Source organism: Rhincodon typus, chromosome 35 (assembly GCF_021869965.1).
Source record: "Rhincodon typus isolate 14 chromosome 35, sRhiTyp1.1, whole genome shotgun sequence".
Taxonomy (NCBI): domain Eukaryota; kingdom Metazoa; phylum Chordata; class Chondrichthyes; order Orectolobiformes; family Rhincodontidae; genus Rhincodon; species Rhincodon typus.
Genome location: NC_063366.1, coordinates 15,122,939 through 15,143,677, shown reverse-complemented (window position 1 = coordinate 15,143,677; position 20,739 = coordinate 15,122,939). Strand labels below are relative to the sequence as shown.

The 20,739-nt window shown below is 44.3% G+C and overlaps 2 protein-coding genes across 3 annotated transcripts in view; both read right to left on the bottom strand.

The window, feature by feature from the left end:
• LOC125486945 overlaps positions 1 to 3,898 on the bottom strand; it is a 30,951-nt gene extending 27,053 nt beyond the window's left edge. Inside the window, exons 1-2 of the mRNA XM_048616520.1 lie at positions 3,817 to 3,898; positions 3,096 to 3,245 (exon numbers count right to left, since the gene is read on the bottom strand). Of these exons, the coding sequence (XP_048472477.1) occupies positions 3,096 to 3,245; positions 3,817 to 3,898 (232 nt within the window). The remainder of the gene's footprint in view (positions 1 to 3,095; positions 3,246 to 3,816) is intronic.
• An 11,887-nt stretch (positions 3,899 to 15,785) lies between these two features.
• LOC125487055 lies at positions 15,786 to 20,531 on the bottom strand. Of its 2 annotated transcripts, XM_048616990.1 has the most exons (5): positions 20,185 to 20,531; positions 19,899 to 20,029; positions 19,416 to 19,547; positions 16,680 to 16,955; positions 15,786 to 15,803 (listed from the first exon to the last, which is right to left on the bottom strand). In XM_048616990.1, exons 1-4 carry the CDS (start codon positions 20,298 to 20,300, stop codon positions 16,699 to 16,701), a joined length of 636 nt encoding a protein of 211 aa, XP_048472947.1. In that variant the 5' UTR covers positions 20,301 to 20,531; the 3' UTR covers positions 15,786 to 15,803; positions 16,680 to 16,698. The 2 variants fall into 2 exon arrangements, with proteins under 2 accessions (XP_048472947.1, XP_048472946.1); XM_048616989.1 differs by lacking the exon at positions 15,786 to 15,803 and having other exon boundaries at positions 16,037 to 16,955.
• Positions 20,532 to 20,739: the final 208 nt, after the last annotated feature.

The following is a 20,739-nucleotide window of genomic DNA, read 5'->3' as shown; positions in this document are numbered from 1 at the left end:
GACATGTCCATCCTGGGCCTCCTGCAGTGCCACAACGATGTCACCCAAAGGTTGCAGGAACAGCAACTCATATTCCGCTTGGGAACCCTGCAGCCCAATGGTATCAATGTGGATTTCACAAGCTTCAAAATCTCCCCTCCCCCTACCGCATCCCAAAACCAGTCCAGCTCGTCCCCGCCTCCCTAACCTGTTCTTCCTCCCACCTATCCCCTCCTCCCACCTCAAACCGCACCCCCATCTCCTACCTACTAACCTCATCCCGCCCCCTTGACCTGTCCGTCCTCCCTGGACGACCTATCCCCTCCCTAACTCCCCACCTACACTCACCTTTACTGGCTCCATCCCCGCCTCTTCGACCTGTTTGTTTCCTCTCTACCTATCCTCTCCTCTATCCCTCTTCTATCCGCCTCCCACTCTCTCCCTATTTATTTCAGAACCCCCATCCCCTCCCCCTTTTCTGATGAAGGGTCTAGGCCCGAAACGTCAGCCTTCCTGCTCCTATGATGCTGCTTGGCCTGCTGTGTTCATCCAGCCCTGCACCTTGTTGTCTCGGATTCTCCAGCATCTGCAGTTCCTACTATCTCTGGTTCAAGAATAACCTTGGATGTTCAGTCCCCACCCCTGATCACACTGCAGCTAAATCTCTGTAATCCCAACTATACCATACCTGTTTTCATCTTTTTGCAAATTTGTTTATCCACTTTATTTTGAAAGCTTTACGTGTTCAGGCACAAAACCTTAAGGCTTGTCTTTCTAATGTCCTATTCTCACTATTTTTCACAGTGGTCTGATTTTGATTGTTTTTGAACCTCGCCTTTGAATGTTCTGCCTATCACTTTTTTAATTCCCGTTTCTGTCTTTTGTTTTTGTCCTTGGTTTCTCTTCATCTGAGTGCTTGCATCCATCCCCATCCCCCTACCAATTCAGTTTAAACCCTCCCCCACCATTCTAACAAATATGCCCTGAGGACATCAGTTCTGGTCCTGCCCAGGTGTAACCCATCCAGTTTGCACTGGAACAAAAACTGAAGTTGCTGGAAAAGCTCAGCAGGCCTGGCAGCATCTGTGAAGGAAAAAACAGAGTTAACGTTTCGGGTCCGGTGACCCTTCCTCAGCCTGCATTGAACCCACCTCCCCCAGAACTGGTTCCAATGCCGCAGGAATCTGAAACCTTCCCTGTCACACCATCTGTTTAGCCATATGTTCATCTGCTATATCTTTCTATGTCTACTCTAACTAGCATGTAGCACCAATAGTAATCCAGAGCTAACTATCATTGAGGTTCTACTTGTCAGCTTGCTTCCTGACTACCTATATTCTACTTTTAGGACTTCATCCATTTTTATCACCCGTGTCGTTAGTACTAATGTGTACCACAACCATTAGCTGTTCACTCTCCTCTCCAAGATTTGCTGTAGCAACTCTGAGACACCCTTGAACCTAGAACCATAGTGTCTTGCTCATTTGTAGCCACAGTAAAGTCCATCTATTCCCTGTACAATTGAATCCCCTATGACTGTTGCATTTCCACAGTATTTGCTCCTGCCTTGTACGCTGTTTTCCCCTGAGAAGACGTTCTCCTCAACAGTATCCGAAGCGGTATGTCTGTTTTTCAGGGGAATGGCCAGAGGATATTCCTGCATTGCCTGCTTAGTCGTCTTGGTCTGCCTACTGGAAATATAGTTTTTGGCACAGTTTTGAATCAGGACTTTTCATGTTTGAAGTGAACATGGTAACCAGTGCACTACAGCGCAGATTGAAAACAATTTACAAAGTAGGAAATGCAACTTGCTAAACACTTTCAAACAGTGAGTGCTTGTAAGAGTGTTGGGGACAGCTTAAATTGAAGCATTCAAGCCTCTGCTATATTATTATTAAATTTAAAACAACATGACGCATGATTTGTGGCACGGTGTCTCAGTGGTTAACACTGCTGTCTCATAGACCAAAGAAATTGGTTTGATTCCAGCCTTAGGTGACTATCTATATGAGTTTACATGCACATTCTCCCTGTGGCCCGAAGTATGAGGAGAGATTGACCAGGTTGGGATTGTTTTCGTAGAGTCCAGATGAATGAGGGGGATCTCATAGAAACTTATAAATTTCTAACAGCACTGGACAGGGAGGATGTTCCCAATGGTGGGTGTGTGCAGAACCACAGGTATGAGGATTCGGGGCATACTGTTTAGAATAGAGATGAGGAGACATTTCTTCATCCAAAGCGTGGTGAGCCTGTGGAATTCATTACAACAGGAAGCAGTTGATGCCAAAATATTGAATGTATTCAAGAGGCGACTAGATATAACACTTGGGATGAATGGGATCAAAAGTTATGGGGAGAAAGCAGGATTAGGCTGTTAAGTTGGACGATCAGCCATGATTGTGAAGAATGGCAGAGCAGGCTTGAAGGGCTGAATGGCCTCCTCCTGCTCCTATCTTCTATGCTTCTATGCTCCAGTTTCCTCCTACAGTCCAAAGATGTGCAGATTTGGGTGGATTGGCCATGCCAAATTGCCCATAGTGTGCAGGCTATGTGGGTTAGCCATGGGAAATACAGGGCTATAGGATGGGATGCTCTTTGGAAGGTCAGTGTGGATTCAATGGGCTGACTGGCCTGCTTCTACACTGTAGGGATTCTGTGATTGATTATGGTCAGTGGGCATGGGAATGGCACCATAATGTGAAGACCATTCCGAGAGCTGGGGCAGATATGATGGGTCTAATAGCCCCCTTCTCCACTGTAGCAATTCTGTAATTACGTGAAAGCAGAAATCTTGGAAAGTGAGGATAATTTCTGCTCAGGTTCAGCAGGACATAGCGCTTGATCAACCACAGCTAATGTTTGATGCAGTGAGCAGAGAGTGAGGGGTTGAACTGGAGCATTACAACAACAACTACTTCAGCATTTCAAAAGCTGTTGGGCTGAATATTCCCATATTTCAGTGTGGAATGTGAATTTTGTGGAGTGCTGGTCTCCAGACTTACAGAGTATCCCCAAGTAATTCTCAGTTGCTCACCTTATTAACTATGGATCCAGGTTACATGGCGCTCGCTTGCACAGTCAGTAGAGGTGAAGATCCTGGCAGATTCTGGTACCGACTGTCAGCTTCATCGTAATGAAAACCCAGTTGAACACATCATCAAACATCATCATTATCATTGGCTGTCCCTCGCAGATGAGGATAATTCTCTTCCACTCAGGCTGAGTCTGTAGACGACTGTAGTCCAATACAGCTATCACAGGCTCTGTTACATTTAGGGCAGAAGATAGTCACAGAAAGGGATGGGTGGGGCATTGGTGTGGCAGTGCGCTCCTTTCCCTGGTTTCGCCCAGCTTCTGCCTTTTCCTGATGGCAAATCTCAAAGCGACTTTCCCAGATGATTCTCCTCCTCCGCTTTGAACAGTTTTGGGCCAGTGATTCCCAGGTTTCTGTGGGAATGCTGCCTGTCACCAGTGAGGCTTTGAGGGTATCCCTGATGTGCTTCCTCTGAACACTGTCCCATCAAACACTGAACGTCTGGAACTGCTGCACAATTCTAAAGGAAGTGGCCGCGACAACAAAGTTGGTGCCATGGTTTCGCAGACTGGAGCTGAGAGGTCCTGCTGGATGGGATGGTGGAGAGGAGGGTCAATCCCTTTCCTTAGGACTGACAAAGTACAGCATGGCACCAGACGCTGCCAACCTTGCCTGAAGCCAGTGCAGTTTTTACAGTCCAGAGGAGCGGGCAGCAATGATGCAGGAAGGTGAATAACTTTTAGTGCTGCACAAGGTGAGGTGCCACCGTTCCCTCTCTGAAACTTCACACTCACACTCACTCTGTGACCGCACACAGGCTCCTGGTTTATCACTCTCAACATTGCACGCAGCATCTTTCCTCGAGGCTGTCTCCCACTCCATCCCCCAATCAACAAAGCCTGCCTTGTCGACTGTGCTTTTCACTCGTGCACATGTGACATGTCACCACATCTGCTGTTCCTGCACCAACATTAACAGTTCTTCCAGCCACTTTCATCTCACTGAAGCTTCCTGTTTCTCAGTAAGCTTCTTTGTAATCTGATGCACTACTGTTTCGTTGCCAACACTGTGAACGAACCCTTAACGTGCTCAACTTCTATCCCTACTGTGTAACTCCTTCCTTCCCTTGTCTTAAGCAGGTACCTGTGACACCCACAAGGCTCTCAACTGCAAGAGAACAGTGCGTCAAACTTGTCAGCTGCACATTCTCCTCAGAGGAGGCACAAGCAAGCCTCTCCTACACCCTCCACCAGCTCAGATACTGACATCTCAGTGGGTACGTTAACAAGATCAGAGGTGGGAGCACAATCTGGTGAGGTCCATCATTGACACATCCCTGCAGCCGGCAGAGGAAGAAATGCCCAATGTCAGTGTCACTGAGGGAAATGTGTACTGTAAGATTTGGGAGCAATCATCACAGAGGAGTTGGACGTGACCAAATGTTGCCTTTTTATTAATGAATTTGGCCTCACTATGATATGGTGGTCTTAATGCGTTGCAATATTCTATAGTGCCTTGCATCTGGGTCCAACCAACTTTGTTGGCGAAGCTCATGTACTCTAGCAGTGACGCAAGGGAAAGAGATGAGGTGGTGTGACCTTGTACAAATTGTACCAGTACCAGCCTTGATACATGTGTGGGTTGAGGATTGGGTGATTTCACTCAGGTCTCTAGTAGGTTCTTGGAGGCATTAATTTGAATAAAAAATTAAGTTCTCCTGTTACACTGGGCCATCACCTGCCCTAAAACATTAAGTTGGGTTCAGGCTCACCAGACTAGCACATTACCCTTGCCTTCCCTTGGCACCAGTTAATGATTTTTCCTCTCTGATCAACCTGTTCAGAGATGATATTACGCACTTCCGGAGCAGGTGGGACTTGACCCCAGAACTCTTGGTCCAGGAGTAGGGATACTTCCACAAGAGGCTCCCTTGGCACCAGTGAAAGCCAATCTGCAGCAGGGGAGGTGATGGCCTAGTGGTATTATCGCTGCTCTGTTAATCTGGAGACCCAGCTAATGTATTGGGGACCCAAATTCGAATCCTGCCTTGGCAGATGGTGGAATTTGCATTCAATTAACAAAAATCTGGAACTAAGAACGTAATGACCACCATGAATCCATTGCCGATTGTCAGGAAAAACCCCTCTGGCTCACTAATGCCCTTTAGGGAAGGAAACTGCAATCCTTACCTGGTCTGGCCTACATGTGACTCCAGACCCACAGCAATGTGATTGACTCTGAGCTGAATTAGGGATGGGCAATAAGTTCATCCCATCAATGAATAAAAAAAAGTAGCCTCAAATGCTACTGAATTGGCCACACCAACATATTTCAACAACAAACTCAATCTATCAGAACTCACTCATGGGCTTCAACTCACTCTCACACACAAAGCACATCTGAAATCTGAAAGGCATATTTCATATCTTGTACACACCAACAGCTGATCAACCATTGCAACCACGTCACCCAACCAGACAGGTTTAAAACTACAAATCACCTCACCCCCTCCAGGCCTCCTGATTATTTTCCCTGCACTCAGTCAGTGACCGAGTTCTGAGTGTTTGTCTCTTTGCACCAAGTCGATGCACGGATCCAGAGCCCACTGCCCCACTCACCATGGGAAACTCTTAGGTTAAAAGGCACTTGGGGCTCATCATCCACTCCTTTGCTTGTTGGCAGAATAGATCCAGTGAATGCAGGCCTGACCCATCAGAGTCTCCACTGCACAATAACTCCACAGAGATCAGTATCCGATCACCAATTCACCCTTTATTTACACACGAACAGTCCTCGAGTAAAGTGCTGCCTCATACAGAGTCAAGCATCAGAGTGTCAGTATCTCTGACGCTCTTGTTTATATCCGTCAGCCAGGGCTCTCTGATTGGATCTGATTAACAGCTCCAATCAGGGAACTCATTTTCTATGAGCTCCACTTGGCTGACCTTGTTACAATCACAATACCCTTCCCCCTCTGAATCTATGAACATAACTTTTACTCAGAAAGCCTCCAGGGACTTGTTAGCACTGGTTCAGGTTCCTTTAACTCATCTGATACAGGCAGTGTGTAACACTTGGGAGATCACCTAATGGACCAGGAATGCCTCTGTAGAAATTTCACTCTCTTCTTCTGGCGACAAAGGTGTGAGGTGGCTACATCCATCATGTCCATCCCCAATTCTGAGGACTTATCAACACTTGACAGATAGGGTGAACCCTTAAGTTCCGGCAACATTTACAAATATTTTGACAGAAGGGCATAGTTTGCTCCCTCACCGTTTGCGAATTTGCAGCTTTCATATGGTCCACTTGCTTGTTCAGGACCATTGCACCTTCCCGAACTTTGTACATTACTGGTCCTGACCTCATGTCAACCATGCCCCTTAACTATGAGGGATCATTCCATGGTTCTTACACTAAATCTCATCCCCTTTATCTAAGATTTCTAAGTGTTCCTTATTAGTTTCTCATGTTTTAAAATGTCAATGAGGTAAGTGGCATCCTGAGGTAGATCTTGCAAAACGTTCTCCAATGTCCGCTGAAAAATTGAACAGGCTGACGATACCCCAAATGACGGTCTTGCGTATTGGTATAAGCTGTTATGGGTATTTATTGTAGTGTATTTCTGGGGATCCTGGGCTGAATGCAATTGCAAGTAGGCGTGGCTCATGTTCAGCTTCGTGAAGGACAGCTCCACTGCATATAAATCCTGTATCCATGAGATTGGGTATTTATTCACCTGTTTGTTTAATTTCGTTTAAAATCCCCTCAAAGGCGAACCGACCAGTTGGCCTTCAAAATCTGCTCATTCCACATATTGGACTGGTTTGATGATTCCGTCACTTTCCAGTGTTCTGATTTCTGCCACTACTTTTGCACACAAGGCAAATGACATTAGGGGCGGAGCCTTGCAGAATCATGGGAATTGCTTCCTGGTCATCATGCAAGGTGGCCTTGGCTCCTCTGATAGCCCCTAGACCTTCCTGGAAAACCTCCGGGTATTTAATTAGGACTTACTCAGTTAGCCATTTTCTAATGGAAAAATGTTAAGCCAAACTCGGTGAATCTCTCGCAATCAGTTTTACTCCATCAAGCCTGGGCCTGAGCCTTTTACTACAATCATGGTAAATGAACAAGCTGCTTGTCATAAGTGACTGGAACTGAAGTTGTCCCCTTAATCTGTAAAGGTTCCCCAGTATAGGTTCACAGCTGAGCTAAGGGCTTATGTAAGGTTAAGGGTTGGAGTCCAGAGTGAATTTTATTAAAAGCAGGTTCTGCAATCACTGATGATGCTGCACCAGTATCTACCTCCATTAGAACCAGATGACCATTTAACCAGAACTTTTGTCTTGATTGATTCCGATTTGGATATTGCTAAGCAATTTAACTGCTCCAAACCAGATGTAGGTGAACTCTCCTGAATACTGACCTATGAACTATTTTACTCAACTTTGATCTAGTAAGACACCTTTGTGGTCTCGAGTCTGCAAACCAGCAGCAAATAGAATGGCTTGGCAGCCCAGATTCTGAAGAAAATTTTCGCCATTTGGCCGAGGCTTGACTTCGTTTTGGGGTTTTGCTGCAAACTGACCTAGGGTCCACCTGCTCAGGATATGTCCTGAGTGAGGCTGTGCAATTGTCTTCACTCAAGTAGTGTTCCCCAAGCTCATTCGGCCTGGCGAGGGTGTCTTCTTCCATCTGAATACCCTGCAATTCGTATCTCACTTTGCTGCATTTTCTCATGACAAAGCCAGTTGTAGTGCCTGTTTGAAGTCCAATTAGGCTTCAGGTAGTCACTGTTTTTGCATAATCACAGCATTAATCCCACATACCAGATGATCTCTAAGCATCTCATTAAGGGCTAAACCAAATTCTGTCAGTCATCTTAACCTCTGTGGTCGACAGGGCTCTCAGCCGGGTCGGACCCATCTCCCACACTTCCGCCCTCACCCCTTCTCTTCCCACCCACAACAGCAACAGGGTTCCCCTTGTCCTTACCTTCCATCCCACCAGCATTCACATCCAGAAGATCATCAGTTGTCATTTCCGCCACCACTAGCAAGATGCCACCGTCAGACACATATTCCCCTCCCCTCCCTTGTCCGCCTTCCGCAGGGACCCTTCCCTCCGGGACACCCTGGTCCACACTTCCTTCACCCCCAACACCTGCTGCCCCCCCCCACCCCCACAGCCCTACAGCACCTTCCCCCGTAACCCGCGAAGGTGCAACACCTGCCCATTTACTTCCTCCCTCCCCAGTATCCAAGGGCCCAAACATACCTTCCAGGTGATGCAACACTTCACCTGCACTTCCCAGAATCTAGTCTACTGCATTCGCTGCTCACAATGTGGTCTTCTCTACAGTGGGGAAACGAAGCATAGACTGGGTGACCACTTCACAGAACATCTACATTCTGCTCGCAAAAAAGACCCTGAACTATCCGTAGCCTGCCACTTTAATGCACCACCCTGTTCCCTGACCAATATGTCTGACTCTGGCTTGCTGCAGTGTTCTAGCGAAGCTCAACACAAGCTAGAAGAAGAACACCTCATTTTCCGCTTGGGAACCCTGCAGCCCTCCGGACTCAATATCGAGTTCAATAATTTTAGGGCCTCAACTCTCCCATGTCCCAGCCCCTACCCCACACACCAGGCCTTGTTATCACATAGCCTGCCATTACACGCTATCTGTTATTAGTCACTAATAGTCCTTATTAACAACTATTCACCCTCCTATCCTGATCGTTATCAACTCTTTGTCTGTCCAGCTGCTCTTTTCTCTCTCTTTAGGCTCTATCCTATCATTTACTCTCTACCCCATCCCCCTCCCCTTTTTACTGCATATAAACTGACGTTTTCCCAGCCACCATCAGTTCTGAGGAAGGGTCACCGGACCCGAACGTTAACTCTGTTTTTTCCTTCACAGATGCTGCCAGACCTGCTGAGCTTTTCCAGCAACTTTGTTTTTGTTCCTTGTCTTAACCCTAATACAGACTCCCCTGGTTCTTGAATTGCTGAGTAAAAGTGATAGTGTGTCAGAATTAAAGGAGGCTTGGGGTCGTAATATTCCTTAACTATGTCCGTTAATTCTTGAAAGATTTTAGTTTCTGGTGCCTCATGGCAACTAAGGCTCCTAAAAACAGAAAACGTTGCAGCTCCACAGGCTGTCAGGAGAATTACCCATTTTTTCTCATCTGCCACAATATCGTTTGCTGTTATCAAGCGAGCAGAATATTGGCTGGCATCTAATCAAGTCACCCTATCTGCTATGGTTCCCTCATTTGCAGGCCATGTAAAATCCTGCCCTTACCACTGCTTTTACATTGAGACCTCAAACAGTGGTAAACCACTCTCCTTTTATACATCTAAACCAACAAACCTTTTATACAGGTTACAAGTCCATGCTCTTAGACACAGCATTGAGATGGATGTTTCTAGGGAAAATGTTTAAATGTATAACTTAATCTCAAGGAAGAAATACATACTTTCTCTGCTGTTAATAGAAACCTAAAATTTCTAATGCGCTGAATGCAATCCTTCTGACTGTCCTCTCTACAGATGCTGCCTGATCCATAGAATAGAATCCATAGATTCCCTACAGTATGGAAACAAGTCCATACCAACCCTCTGTAAGAGGATCCCACTCAGACCCATCCCCCTACCCTATCCCTGTAACCCTGCATTTCTCTTGGCTAACGCACCTAACCTACACATCCCCGAACATTATGGGTAATTTAGCATGACTAATCCACCTAACTTGCACACCTTTGGACTGTGGGAGGAAACTGGAGCACCCAGAGGAAACCCACGCAAACAAGGGCAGAATCTGCAAACTCCACACAGATAGTCACCCGAGACTAGATTCGAACATGGGGCCCTGGCGCGAACCACTGAGCCACCCTGCCACCCATAGAGTGCGATAGTCAGCAATTGTACAGAGGAGACTTCTCAATTTCACATCAAACTAGTATGTTTCACTCTCTCCACTCAATCCTTGAGGTCCTGTGAGCTTGTTTCCTTGAAACACACTGCCACTGAGTGCAAGGTGCTTTTGGACGTCCAAAGGATGTAAAAAAAATACCATTTATATGCAAATTTTTTCCTCCTTTCTGTTGTGTCACCATAAGAATTGGGCTTTTTTCTACTGAAGAGTGACCTCCAATCAGGTTCAAAGAAGATCTGTTGCAGACAATACCCAAGACTGTTTTAATGAAACAGTTGGACACTTTGAAAACTTTCTACATCACATCACTATTGACCAGGATCTCCAAAGACTGAAGAAAAGAAAGTGATCACCAGAGTGATGGAGCTTACAGAGTAGGCAAGTTCCAGTGTGGTGAGAGAGATGACAAAGGAATAGCTAAGAATTTGCCTAGAATCCTTCACAGAATCCTTTAGTAGAGTGTAACTTAACTACAGGCTAGCACAATAGTGTGCACACAGGCAAGAAGTTGCAATTGGTTTTTAAACTCCTCTCATGTACTATTGGAAGGGTAATACAAAAACATGCCTTTCACCCGGAAATGCCTCTTTCATATTGTGACTGCAGCCTGAGACATAAACGACATGAAGTCACTGTTTAGTTTTTGAAGTGTTGCTGTCTGACGTTCCTTTGACATTCTCGAAATGAGACATTGTACGATTCCTCCTTGGGGCTCAGGGTAACCCAAACAGGGATTTTAGGCAGCCAATGAACTTAAATTTTCATGCATATATTTTGGATTGCATGTCCTTGTTTAAAAAAAAACACATATTGCACTTAAGTCAATATGTCACAAGTGATTTGGCATTATGTTTTATGTAATGACTTTAAAACAGGTAGAGAGATTTAAGGAAAGTATTCCAAAGTCTCAGCACATGCTCTTGGGAGGGGTTACTATGAAATGTCTCCAAAATGCCAGCATGTTGGGCTATGCAGGTAATTCAGCCTGTTGAGCTTGATTCAGCATTCAACATAATCACAACGAATCTGTTTAGGTTTCAATTTCACATTTCTATCTATCCTTTGACAACATTTGATTCTCTTGTTTAAGAAGAATTTATTTAAATCCACCTTTAAAAATAGTAAAAAATGATACTGCCTCCACTACCTTATGAGGCAGAGAGTTCCAAAGTCACACAACCCTCGAAGAGAAACAAAATTTTCCTCATCTCTGTCCAAAAAGGCCGACTCCTAATTTTTGACCAGTATACTCTGCTCACCCATCCTTTCCACATTCAACTCTTCAAGACCAATTAGGATCTTAGACACTTAAATCAAATCTCCTCTCATTTTGAAACTCCAGTGGAAACAAGACTGGTCTGTTTAATTCATTCCACATAAGTCAACCCAATCATACCAGGTGTCAATCTGGTAAGTCTTCCCTGAACTGTTTCCAATGCATTTAAATCATTACATAAATATATCGACCCAAACTAGCACAAGGCATATCAACTTTTTTGTCTCATGCACTAGAACACCTAAGTCCTCGGAATGCTGCCGTTATTCTGCATTTAAACAGTACTTGCATTTTCATTTTTAATACTAAATTCCAGATTTTCCCACATTATGTGACCATCTGCCAGATTTATGTCCGCTCACTTGAATTATCTACATCTGTCTACAAACTCCATATGTTATCTTCACAACATACTCTTCTACTTGAGATGGGCGTGCCTGGCCTGAGGAAGGGTCACCGGACCCAAAATAGTAACTCTGATTATTTCTTCACAGATGCTGTCAGACCTGCTGAGCTTTTCCAGCAGCTCCTGTCTTTGTTACTCTTCTACTTATCCTTGCATAATCAGCAGATTTAGCAACCATGCCTTTGCTCCCCCCGGCTAATTGGAAAGAGATGAATTCCTAGTAGAAGGACACCACCCCCTGCAAGTTCCCTGCAAACCACTCATTATTCATTGCCATTCCTTCACTGTCACTGGCTCAAAATCTTGGAACTACCTCCCTAACATCAGTGTGGGTTACCTAAACCAAATGGACTACAGCAGTTCAAAAAGGCAGCTCACCACTACATTCTAAAGGGAAACTAAATACAGGCAATAAATACTGGCCCCACCATGGTGGCTACATCTCATGAATGAATTAAATACCCCACTTTCCTGTCTTACTCAGCCTTACATAAAATTAAAGACTCACCCTCTATTACCTAACAACTATGTGATGGGAAAAAAATCTCCATATCTCTGTCTTAAATGGGAGATCTCTTATTTTTAAACTGTGCACTCTAGTTTCAGTCTTCAGTACAAGAGAAAACACACTCTTGGTATCCATAAATAAGCGCAAAAAACTGAGGATGCTGGAAATCTGAAACAAATACAAAAGGTGCTGCAGAAACACGGCAGGTCTGGCAGCATCTCTAGAGAGAAAACAGAATTAATGTTTCAAATCCAGTGAGCCTTCAAGCTTGAGAAGTTACTGGAATCAATACCGGGAATACAGAAATTATTTTTTTGTATAAGTTATGCATTAACATTAATTGAAATCAAGGAAAACATCTTCAGCATAATTTAGTGACTTCCTACAATGACTACTTTGCAGAAGGAGGTTGTTTGGCCCATCGAGTCTGCACTGACCCTCTGCAAAGCATCCCATTCAGACCCGCCCCCAGTTACATTGGCTAATCCACCTAATCTGTACATCACAGGACAATTTAGCATGGCCAAACCACCTAACCTGCATATCTTTGGGCTGTGGGAGGAAACTGAAATACCCAAAGGAAAATCACACAGACGCGGAGAGAATGTGCAAACTCCACACAGACAGTCACCCGAGGCTGAACTGAACCTGGGTCCGCAGTGATGTGAGGCAGCAGTGCTAAGCACTGAGCCACCATGCTACCCAATTTGTATTTGTACTAATCATTTTATTTCTTAATTTAATTAATTTGAATTTGTAACTTAATAATTTAACTGTATTAATAAATTTAATTCTTTAAATCTACTGCTGGAATGTTCAATTAGCTTAAATTCAAGGATATGTGTTCCTTTATTGTGCCCATAATTTGATAAGGGGGATTTATTGATGGTAATGACATTTAATATCAACTGGTGACAGTTAGATTGTCTCTTGGTGGAGATGGTCATCGCCTGGCATATGTGTGAACATAAGAACTAAGAGCAGGTGTAGGCATTTCAGCTCCTTGAGATTGCTTCGCCATTCAATAAGATCATAGCTGATCTCATCTAGGCCCCAAATCCAGTTTCCTGGCACCAATCCATGACCTTTCAGCATGTTACTAATTAAAAATCTGTCTCCTCCATTCATCTGCATGAGGACACCTAGATCTCTCTACACTGAGGCACTATTGTTTTCTATTGTTTTGACTAAAATGGATAACGTAACACTTAGCAACATTAAACACTATCTGCCAAATTGTGGCCCATTCACCTAAATTATCTACATCCATTTGAAGATTTCTTACATTGTTATTGTAACATAATTTCCCAACTATTTTAGTGTCATCTGCCAATTTGGCTTTCGTATCTTCTATCCTTTCATCAAGTCATTTATATAGATCGTAAATAGTTGGGGCATGAGGAGTGAACCCAGCACATCCTCTTAGCCATAATATCCAACCACAAAGTGACTCCTGCAGGAATTGTATTAATCTCACCCTCATGTCACAACCATTCTTCTCTGTTACTGCTGCTCTGTCTGGCATTATTCTGCCTCCCACTCCTCCTGAAGCCCATTGCAGCTTTGTTTTCCTTGTGACTCCAGTAAGATGCCCGATAACAGACAGTAGCATAGCATTTCTGTTATTTAGGTGAAATTCTCAGAGATGAATTCCAGAATCAATATTGATAAAGAGCGATGTAAAATTTCCTGATGCGTTTCAAATCTGCCGCTGCAAACAAACATTACGAAGTTATAAAACTTTGAGGGTGAACTCAAATTCCTCGGTATTCATTGTTTTGCATGTGCAAAGTTGCGAGCTAAACAATAACCTTGTCAATGCTCAGATGACATTCTACAACCACAACAGCCTTGGTGATCCAGCTAACTTTCAGTGACCTCACAGAGGCCTAGGCCAGTGTGGAAATAGTCTCAAAGATTCGACAGTCGCTGTGGGAGATGCAAACTGGGTGAATGAGCAGTTGTGTCTACAATGAGTAAATGGTTATTAGTGAATGCTTTCTTCTGCCAGATCTTCTGCGACAGGTCATAGAGTCATAAAACATGGAAGCAGACCCTACAGTCCAACTCTTCCATGCCGATCAGTTACCTTAAACTGATCTAATCCCATTTGCCAGCATGTGGACCATATCCCTCTGTTTCCGTGTTTTAAATTGGCCTCACCATGTTCTGTACAGCCACAACATGATGTCCCAACTCTTATACCCAATACACTGACTAGTGAAGGTGAGAATACCAAACACCTTCCTCACTATCCTCTCTCCCTGTGAATCCACTTTCATGGAAAAATGAACCAGCATCCCAAGGCCTCTTTGTTCAACAATACTCCTCAGGGCCCCACCATTAACTGTGTAAGTCCTGCCCTGATTTGCCTTACCAAAATGCAGCACCTCACATTTATCTAAATTAAACCCCATCTGCTACTACCTGACCTATTGGTCCATCTGATCAAGGTCTCATTGTACTCTCAGATAACCTTCCTCACTGTCCACTACACCAACTATTTGGACATCAGCTGCAAACTTGGAGGGAGAACTTGCAGGTGGTGGTGTTCCCCATGTATCTACTGCCCTTGTCCTTCTGATTAGTAGTTCTCATGGATTTGGAAGGTACTGATCGCAAGTTTACAGATTGGTAACCTGACAGGAATATTGGGTCTTCATCTGTTTTTGGTGATTGATGCCTTTAGATGTGTGTCCTAGGATTTTGGCAGCACTCCCTAACATATCACCATTGTAAGGATTTGGGCCAAACAGAAACAGAATCTGGCCTAATGTGTTTTAGGACCTCAGGGACAGTGTTATCATAACTAGTAGTGGTGCCTTTTGATGGTTTATAATACTTTTTGAATAAGGGTATTATCTTAACATTTTGCCAACCACTGGAACCTTTCACACATTCAGGAAATTTTGGAATATCACAATCAATGAAACCACTATCTCTGTTGCCACTTCCTTTAAAGCCCTAGGGTGTGAACAATTACACACTGGAGGACTTATCTGTTTTCAATTCTAATAATTTGTTCAGTGCTTTTTCTTTGTGATGATGATGATTGTTCTCAGTTCTTCCCTTTCTAAGGTCATTGCATTACCTGTGATGTGAAGGTGCCGATGTTGGACTGGGCTGGATAACGTCAAAAAGCACACAACACCAGGTTATAGTACAACAGGTTTATTTGAAATCACACAAGCTTTCGTATCTCTGCAATTTCCATTTGGCCCTCTGTTAATTCTCCAGTCTCATACTGTAAGGGGTCAATATTCACTTCAGCTACTCTCTTGCCTTATATATAATCTTTTGTTATCCATTCTTTATTTAGCACTTGCTTTCTTTCATAATTTACTACTGCTTTTTTAATTCATTTTTAACTAGCCTCATCCCATGTCTAACGCTCCCTCCTGTCCCTGCCTCCTTGATCTGACACAACCTTCCATCTTCTCTCCCACCTATCTGCTCCTCCCATCTCCTTAACCAATCCCCACCACTCCCTACCTCTAATTATTTCCCAGCTCCCTTCTCCGTCCCCATTTCTGAAGAAGGGTCCCGACCCGAAATGTCAACTTTCCTGCTCCTCTGATGCTGCCTGGCTTGCTGTGTTCCTCCAGCTCCACACTGTGTTATCTCTGACTCCAGCATCTGCAGTTCTTGCTATCTCTAAAACAGAATTGTATTGTCCTTAGAAACTATTGGACGATTGGAGGCTGTTGGGCTGACATGGAATTGTTTATGTAACTTTTATGTTTAGCTTCATCACTTTTATTCTCTCTTTGTATTAATGATAAACCCAATTTGGGAAAATAAAATGTAGATAATACAGTGTGGAGCTGGAGCAACACAGCAGGCCAGGCAGCATTAGAGGAGCAGGGAAGGTGATGTTTCGGGTCGGGACCCTTCTTCAGAAATAAAATGTAGATTCATTTTACAGTTTACAGATCCACATGTCTGGCCAAGAAAAGGAATGGCTAAGCTACTAAAAATAAAAGGTACTTGTGGTCTGGGGGTTACTGGTAGGCTATGGTTGTTTTGGACAGGGTGGGGTTGAGCTGTATTATTGAACCCCTGCAGTCCATTTGCTGTTGGGGCATGATGCTATTAGGGAGGGAATTGTAGGATTTTGACCAGGTTAGTGTCTGAAAGAAGATCAGGAAGTGAACAAAGAGAAAACCATGGGCGATAAATGGGATGTAAACCAGGTGAGGTCCTTTATTAGACTGAAAGAGCAGGAGTGTAACTATTGACTGTCTTTCTCTGGCATCAGTGATAAGCCATAGACTTCAACTCATTGGTGCAGTCTAATGTGCAAGGTACTGAAGTGGATTATCATTCGCTTTTTTTACTTATTTATAATTTACGTATTTATTTACATATTTATTTGTCAGTCATGCATAGGTACAGTAAAAATGTCGCCATGTTTTGGCACCTTCTTGGATTACAGAATAAGTTACTGAATAAATTGTACAATTGGTAAAATACTGAATAAATTAATATTAAGTTGATATTATTGAAACTGAAACAGCTTCAAAAGTTCACCTTTCCCTCTCCATAGACATCAACCTGTGATACTGTCTCCAGGGTCCCCGGCAACGTGCTCCATTCCTACTGCCAGCGATGCCGGGCGCTTCTGCATCTGGAGATGGACACGCTGCACGGGTGCCACACCTCCTTCGACGCTGGGCATTGGGTCCTGGCTCCGAGTCGACCGATGGAGTCCTGGTTCTGATGCCGCCACCCGAGATGGAACAAGAGCAGAGATACACCGGACCCTGGCCTCCGGCTGGAGGACATCGCAAGGAGTGTCCACAGAAACTAAAACAAAAACAAATTACCCCGCTGGAGAGATAACGATGAAGCCATGTGGATGCAGCAGCACGCATCGCATGAGCCATGAGCTGCTGTGCCAATCACCCTAAGATGTTCTGCACACTAGTGGACCAGGACACTCTCCTGCTCTTACAGTCTGCCATTAGGCCAATAGAATGATTCACTATCTCCCTGATGGACTGTGCTATGAACACACTTGCCACAGCCAGAAAAGATCCAGAGTGGGACATGACCTGAGCTTCTGGACCAATGGAATGGACACTGGCCCTGTGCCATATGAAGTTGCGTTGAGGCACCACAAAGATGGTGGAAGTCAGTACATTGGCAACTCTCAATGGGGAACTGGAAGAGGGAAAGGTGCAGGTTTTAGGAGAAACGGCAGGGGAGTGGAACAAAATGGATCACTTCTCAAAGATCTGGCAAACACACAACTGGCTGAAAGCAACAGAAACAGAAGTAGCTGGAAAAGCTCAGTGGGTACAGTGGGGCAGCACAGTGGCTCAGTGGTTAGCACTGCAGCCTCACAGCACCAGGGACCTGGGCTCGGTTCCACCCTTGGGCAACTGTCTACGTGGAGTTTGCACATTCTCCCCATGTCTGTGTGGGTTTGCTCCAGTTTCCTTCCACAATCCAAAGATGTGTAGGTTAGGTGGATTGGCCATGCTAAATTGCCCGTAGTGTTCAGGGCTGTGTGGGTTATAGGGGGATGGGTCTGGGTGGGATGCTCCAAGGGACAGTGTGGACTTGTTGGGCCAAAGGGCCTGTTTCCACAGTGTAGGGGTTCTATGATAGGTTTGGCAGCATCTATGAAGAGAAAATCAGAGTTAATGTTTCAGGCCCAGTGACCCTTCCTCAGAACCATTTTGTTTTTGTTCCTGAGTTACGGCATCCGCAGTTCTTTTGGCCAAAATCACCTCACTTATATTTATATTTTAAAAATCACTTTCGTGATTTGGGTATCGCTGGTGAGGCCAACATTTATTAGCCACCTGAAATTCTTTGTTGATTTGGTGTTGAGCTGCACTCTTGGAATGCTGCAGTACATCATGCACATTGCCGGTAAGGTATAAGTTCCAAGGTTTTGATCCAGCAACAGCAAAGGGCCAACGACATGATTTAAACTCACAATAATATATGACTTGCCTTTGGCAAATTTCCCATAAGCTGACTGCCCTTGTTGTTTGAGGTGATTAAGGAGAGAGGCTCTCAAAGGGGACTTGAGAAGTTACCCTCGTACATATGTAGATCCTGAGCATTATGTGTGCCTATGTCGGAAAGGAAATGAATTGTAAATTTAATCAATGGGTTATGAGTACATTATGGAGGTTTTGGTGTGGTGTTGGAGTTGAACACATCTAAGCAAGTGAAGCATATCCCATCATACTACTGACTACTGTTCGTAGATAGCAGACAGAAATTGGAGTACCAGGAGGCGAGTACCAGGGCGGTTCAGTGGTTAGCACCTGAGTTGTTTTTTTCTCTGCTCAAACTACAAGCAAGGCCTATTTCGAACTCTCTCCCAGCAGCTTTTCAAAGAGCTTCTTCAAATTGACAGCTATTCGTTTAGTAAACGAAAACATTCCTCGCAGTTCAGAATCGGCAGGAGGCAAGGTTTAAGAAAGCTAACAGGGCTATTAGTGACCCGGAAGCTAGAGAAGTTTGAGTGAATTGCGGATAGCTAACATGGATTTGGGACAGCCAAACCAAAATTGAGAAAACGAAGTCAATGTTTTGAAGAATTAGCAGAGAAGTTTAATGAAGACAATGCAATGGGTGCTGTTGTTAAATAATTTAAACATCCTTTAACAACACTCTGGCCGAATTCTTGATACCTTCGTAAAATATTAATCCCCAAATTGGAAACAATGGATTTAAAACACTATGCTGGGTGTAATAAAAGGAGCGATAAAGATGTCACGCTAATCTCAATGCATCCCTTATAGGAGGGATGTGATTGCACTGGAGAGGGTGCAGAGGAGATTTACCAAAATGATACCTGAACTGGAGGGTCAGCTTTGCAGAGAGATTGGACAGACTGGGCTGCTTTCCTTAGAGCAGAGGAGATTGAGAAGGGAGATGATTGAGACGTACACAATTATGAGGGGCATACAGAGGGAAAAAAGCCTTGATGGAGGGTTCAAGACGGGGAGGAGGCGCATAGATTTAAAGTAAGGGGCAGGAGGTTTAGAGGTAGATGGGAGGAAAAGCTTTTTCATCTATGCGTAGTAGGAATCTGGAATGCACTACCTATAAGAGTGATGGAGACAGGAACCCTCATAACGTTCAAGTAGTATTTAGATGTGCACTTGCGATGCCAAGGCATACAAGACTATAGGTAAGTGCAGGAAGATGTATCTAGAATAGTTAGGTGGCTGTTTTTGACCGGCACGGACGCGATGAGACGAGGGGCCATATCCTGTGCTTTACATATCTATGACACTATACCTGTAACCCCGTGGAAGTCTTCATTTGCATTGCCAACAGTTGTCTTTTGCAGTGTTGAATTGTACGGGGATATCTGGCTGCGCTGTCCGGAGTCTCCCTCTCTCTGGGTTTGCGTCACCACTATAGATTGTTCTACAATAGTGAGTGAAAGTATTTCAAACACAAGGATAATTGCCTCCACTAATCAAGTGCATCTACAATATACAGTCAATCTAATTGACATCAGAATCTAATACTGCACAAAATGTGAACAAACAGATTCTGTCAGTTCATTCATTTTTCACAGTAGCCTATTTCATCTGCCGCATTCTAATTTAATACAAACTTACCAATGTGGAAAGTTGGAAACAACCTTCGCTTTTCTTTGAAGGTTTCAATCGGTTACTGAACAACAACAGAACAAATTGAGAAACTGAGTTATATTAGACATTACTTATGGGTGCATTTCACCTTCGGACAAGAGAAAACAATATTTGTAGTCACCTTCTCTGGACATGTTGGCTTGTTTCAATAAACGGCGATTAAATATTCCAACCTGCAGGAATTCTGAGCTGAACCCACAGCCTGTTGTAGTAAATGCGGGCGCTTCAGCATCCTCTAATGTTGCACCAACGCTGCATATAGAGACAGAGGTTAAACAAAAAAAGAACTAAGAACGGTGGTATTATTGATAACTGAATTCTTACCGCTTGTAAGGATAAAATGTATCGATGGATTACTCGCACATTAAACTCTGCAAGCTCAGGAAAATGTGACATGTTCCACTAACCAGCAACGTGAAGTCGAATATATATGGTAACGGAGATAGTAGGAACTGCAGATGCTGGTGAATCCGAGACAACAAGGTGCAGGGCTGGATGAACACAGCAGGCCAAGCAGCATCATAGGAGCAGAGAGGCTGACGTTTCGGGCCTAGACCCTTCATCTGAAAAGGGGGAGGGGAAGGGGGTTCTGAAATAAATAGGGAGAGATGGGAAGGCGGATAGAAGTTTATTTTCCTGATTTCACCTCTCGATCTTTTGATAATCACCTTAAAATTAAGCTGAAAGTACCTTCATTTTACACGCGCCTGTATCATAGAATCGCTACAGTGTGGAAGCAGGCCATTAGGCCCATCGAGTCCACACCTACGCTCCGAACGCCATCACACCGAAACCCATCCCCAACCCTGCATTTCCCATGGCTAATCTACCTCGCCTGAACATCCCTGGACACTATGGGACCAATTCACCTAACCTGTACATTTTTGAGCTGTGGGAGGAAACCGGAGCACCCGGAGGAAACCCACGCAGACACGGGGAGAACGTGCAAACTCCGCACAGAC

Coding starts and splice junctions, on each gene's coding strand:
- LOC125487055 (XM_048616990.1), bottom strand. CDS start 20,300: ATGATGCTGCTTGGCCTGCTGTGTTCATCCAGCCCTGCACCTTGTTGT. Junction 20,030..20,184: donor TATTCGACTTCACGTTGCTG/GTTAGTGGAACA, acceptor CTCTATATGCAG/CGTTGGTGCAACATTAGAGG. Junction 16,956..19,415: donor AGACTTCCACGGGGTTACAG/GTATAGTGTCAT, acceptor TTTTTGTTTTAG/TTTCTGTGGACACTCCTTGC.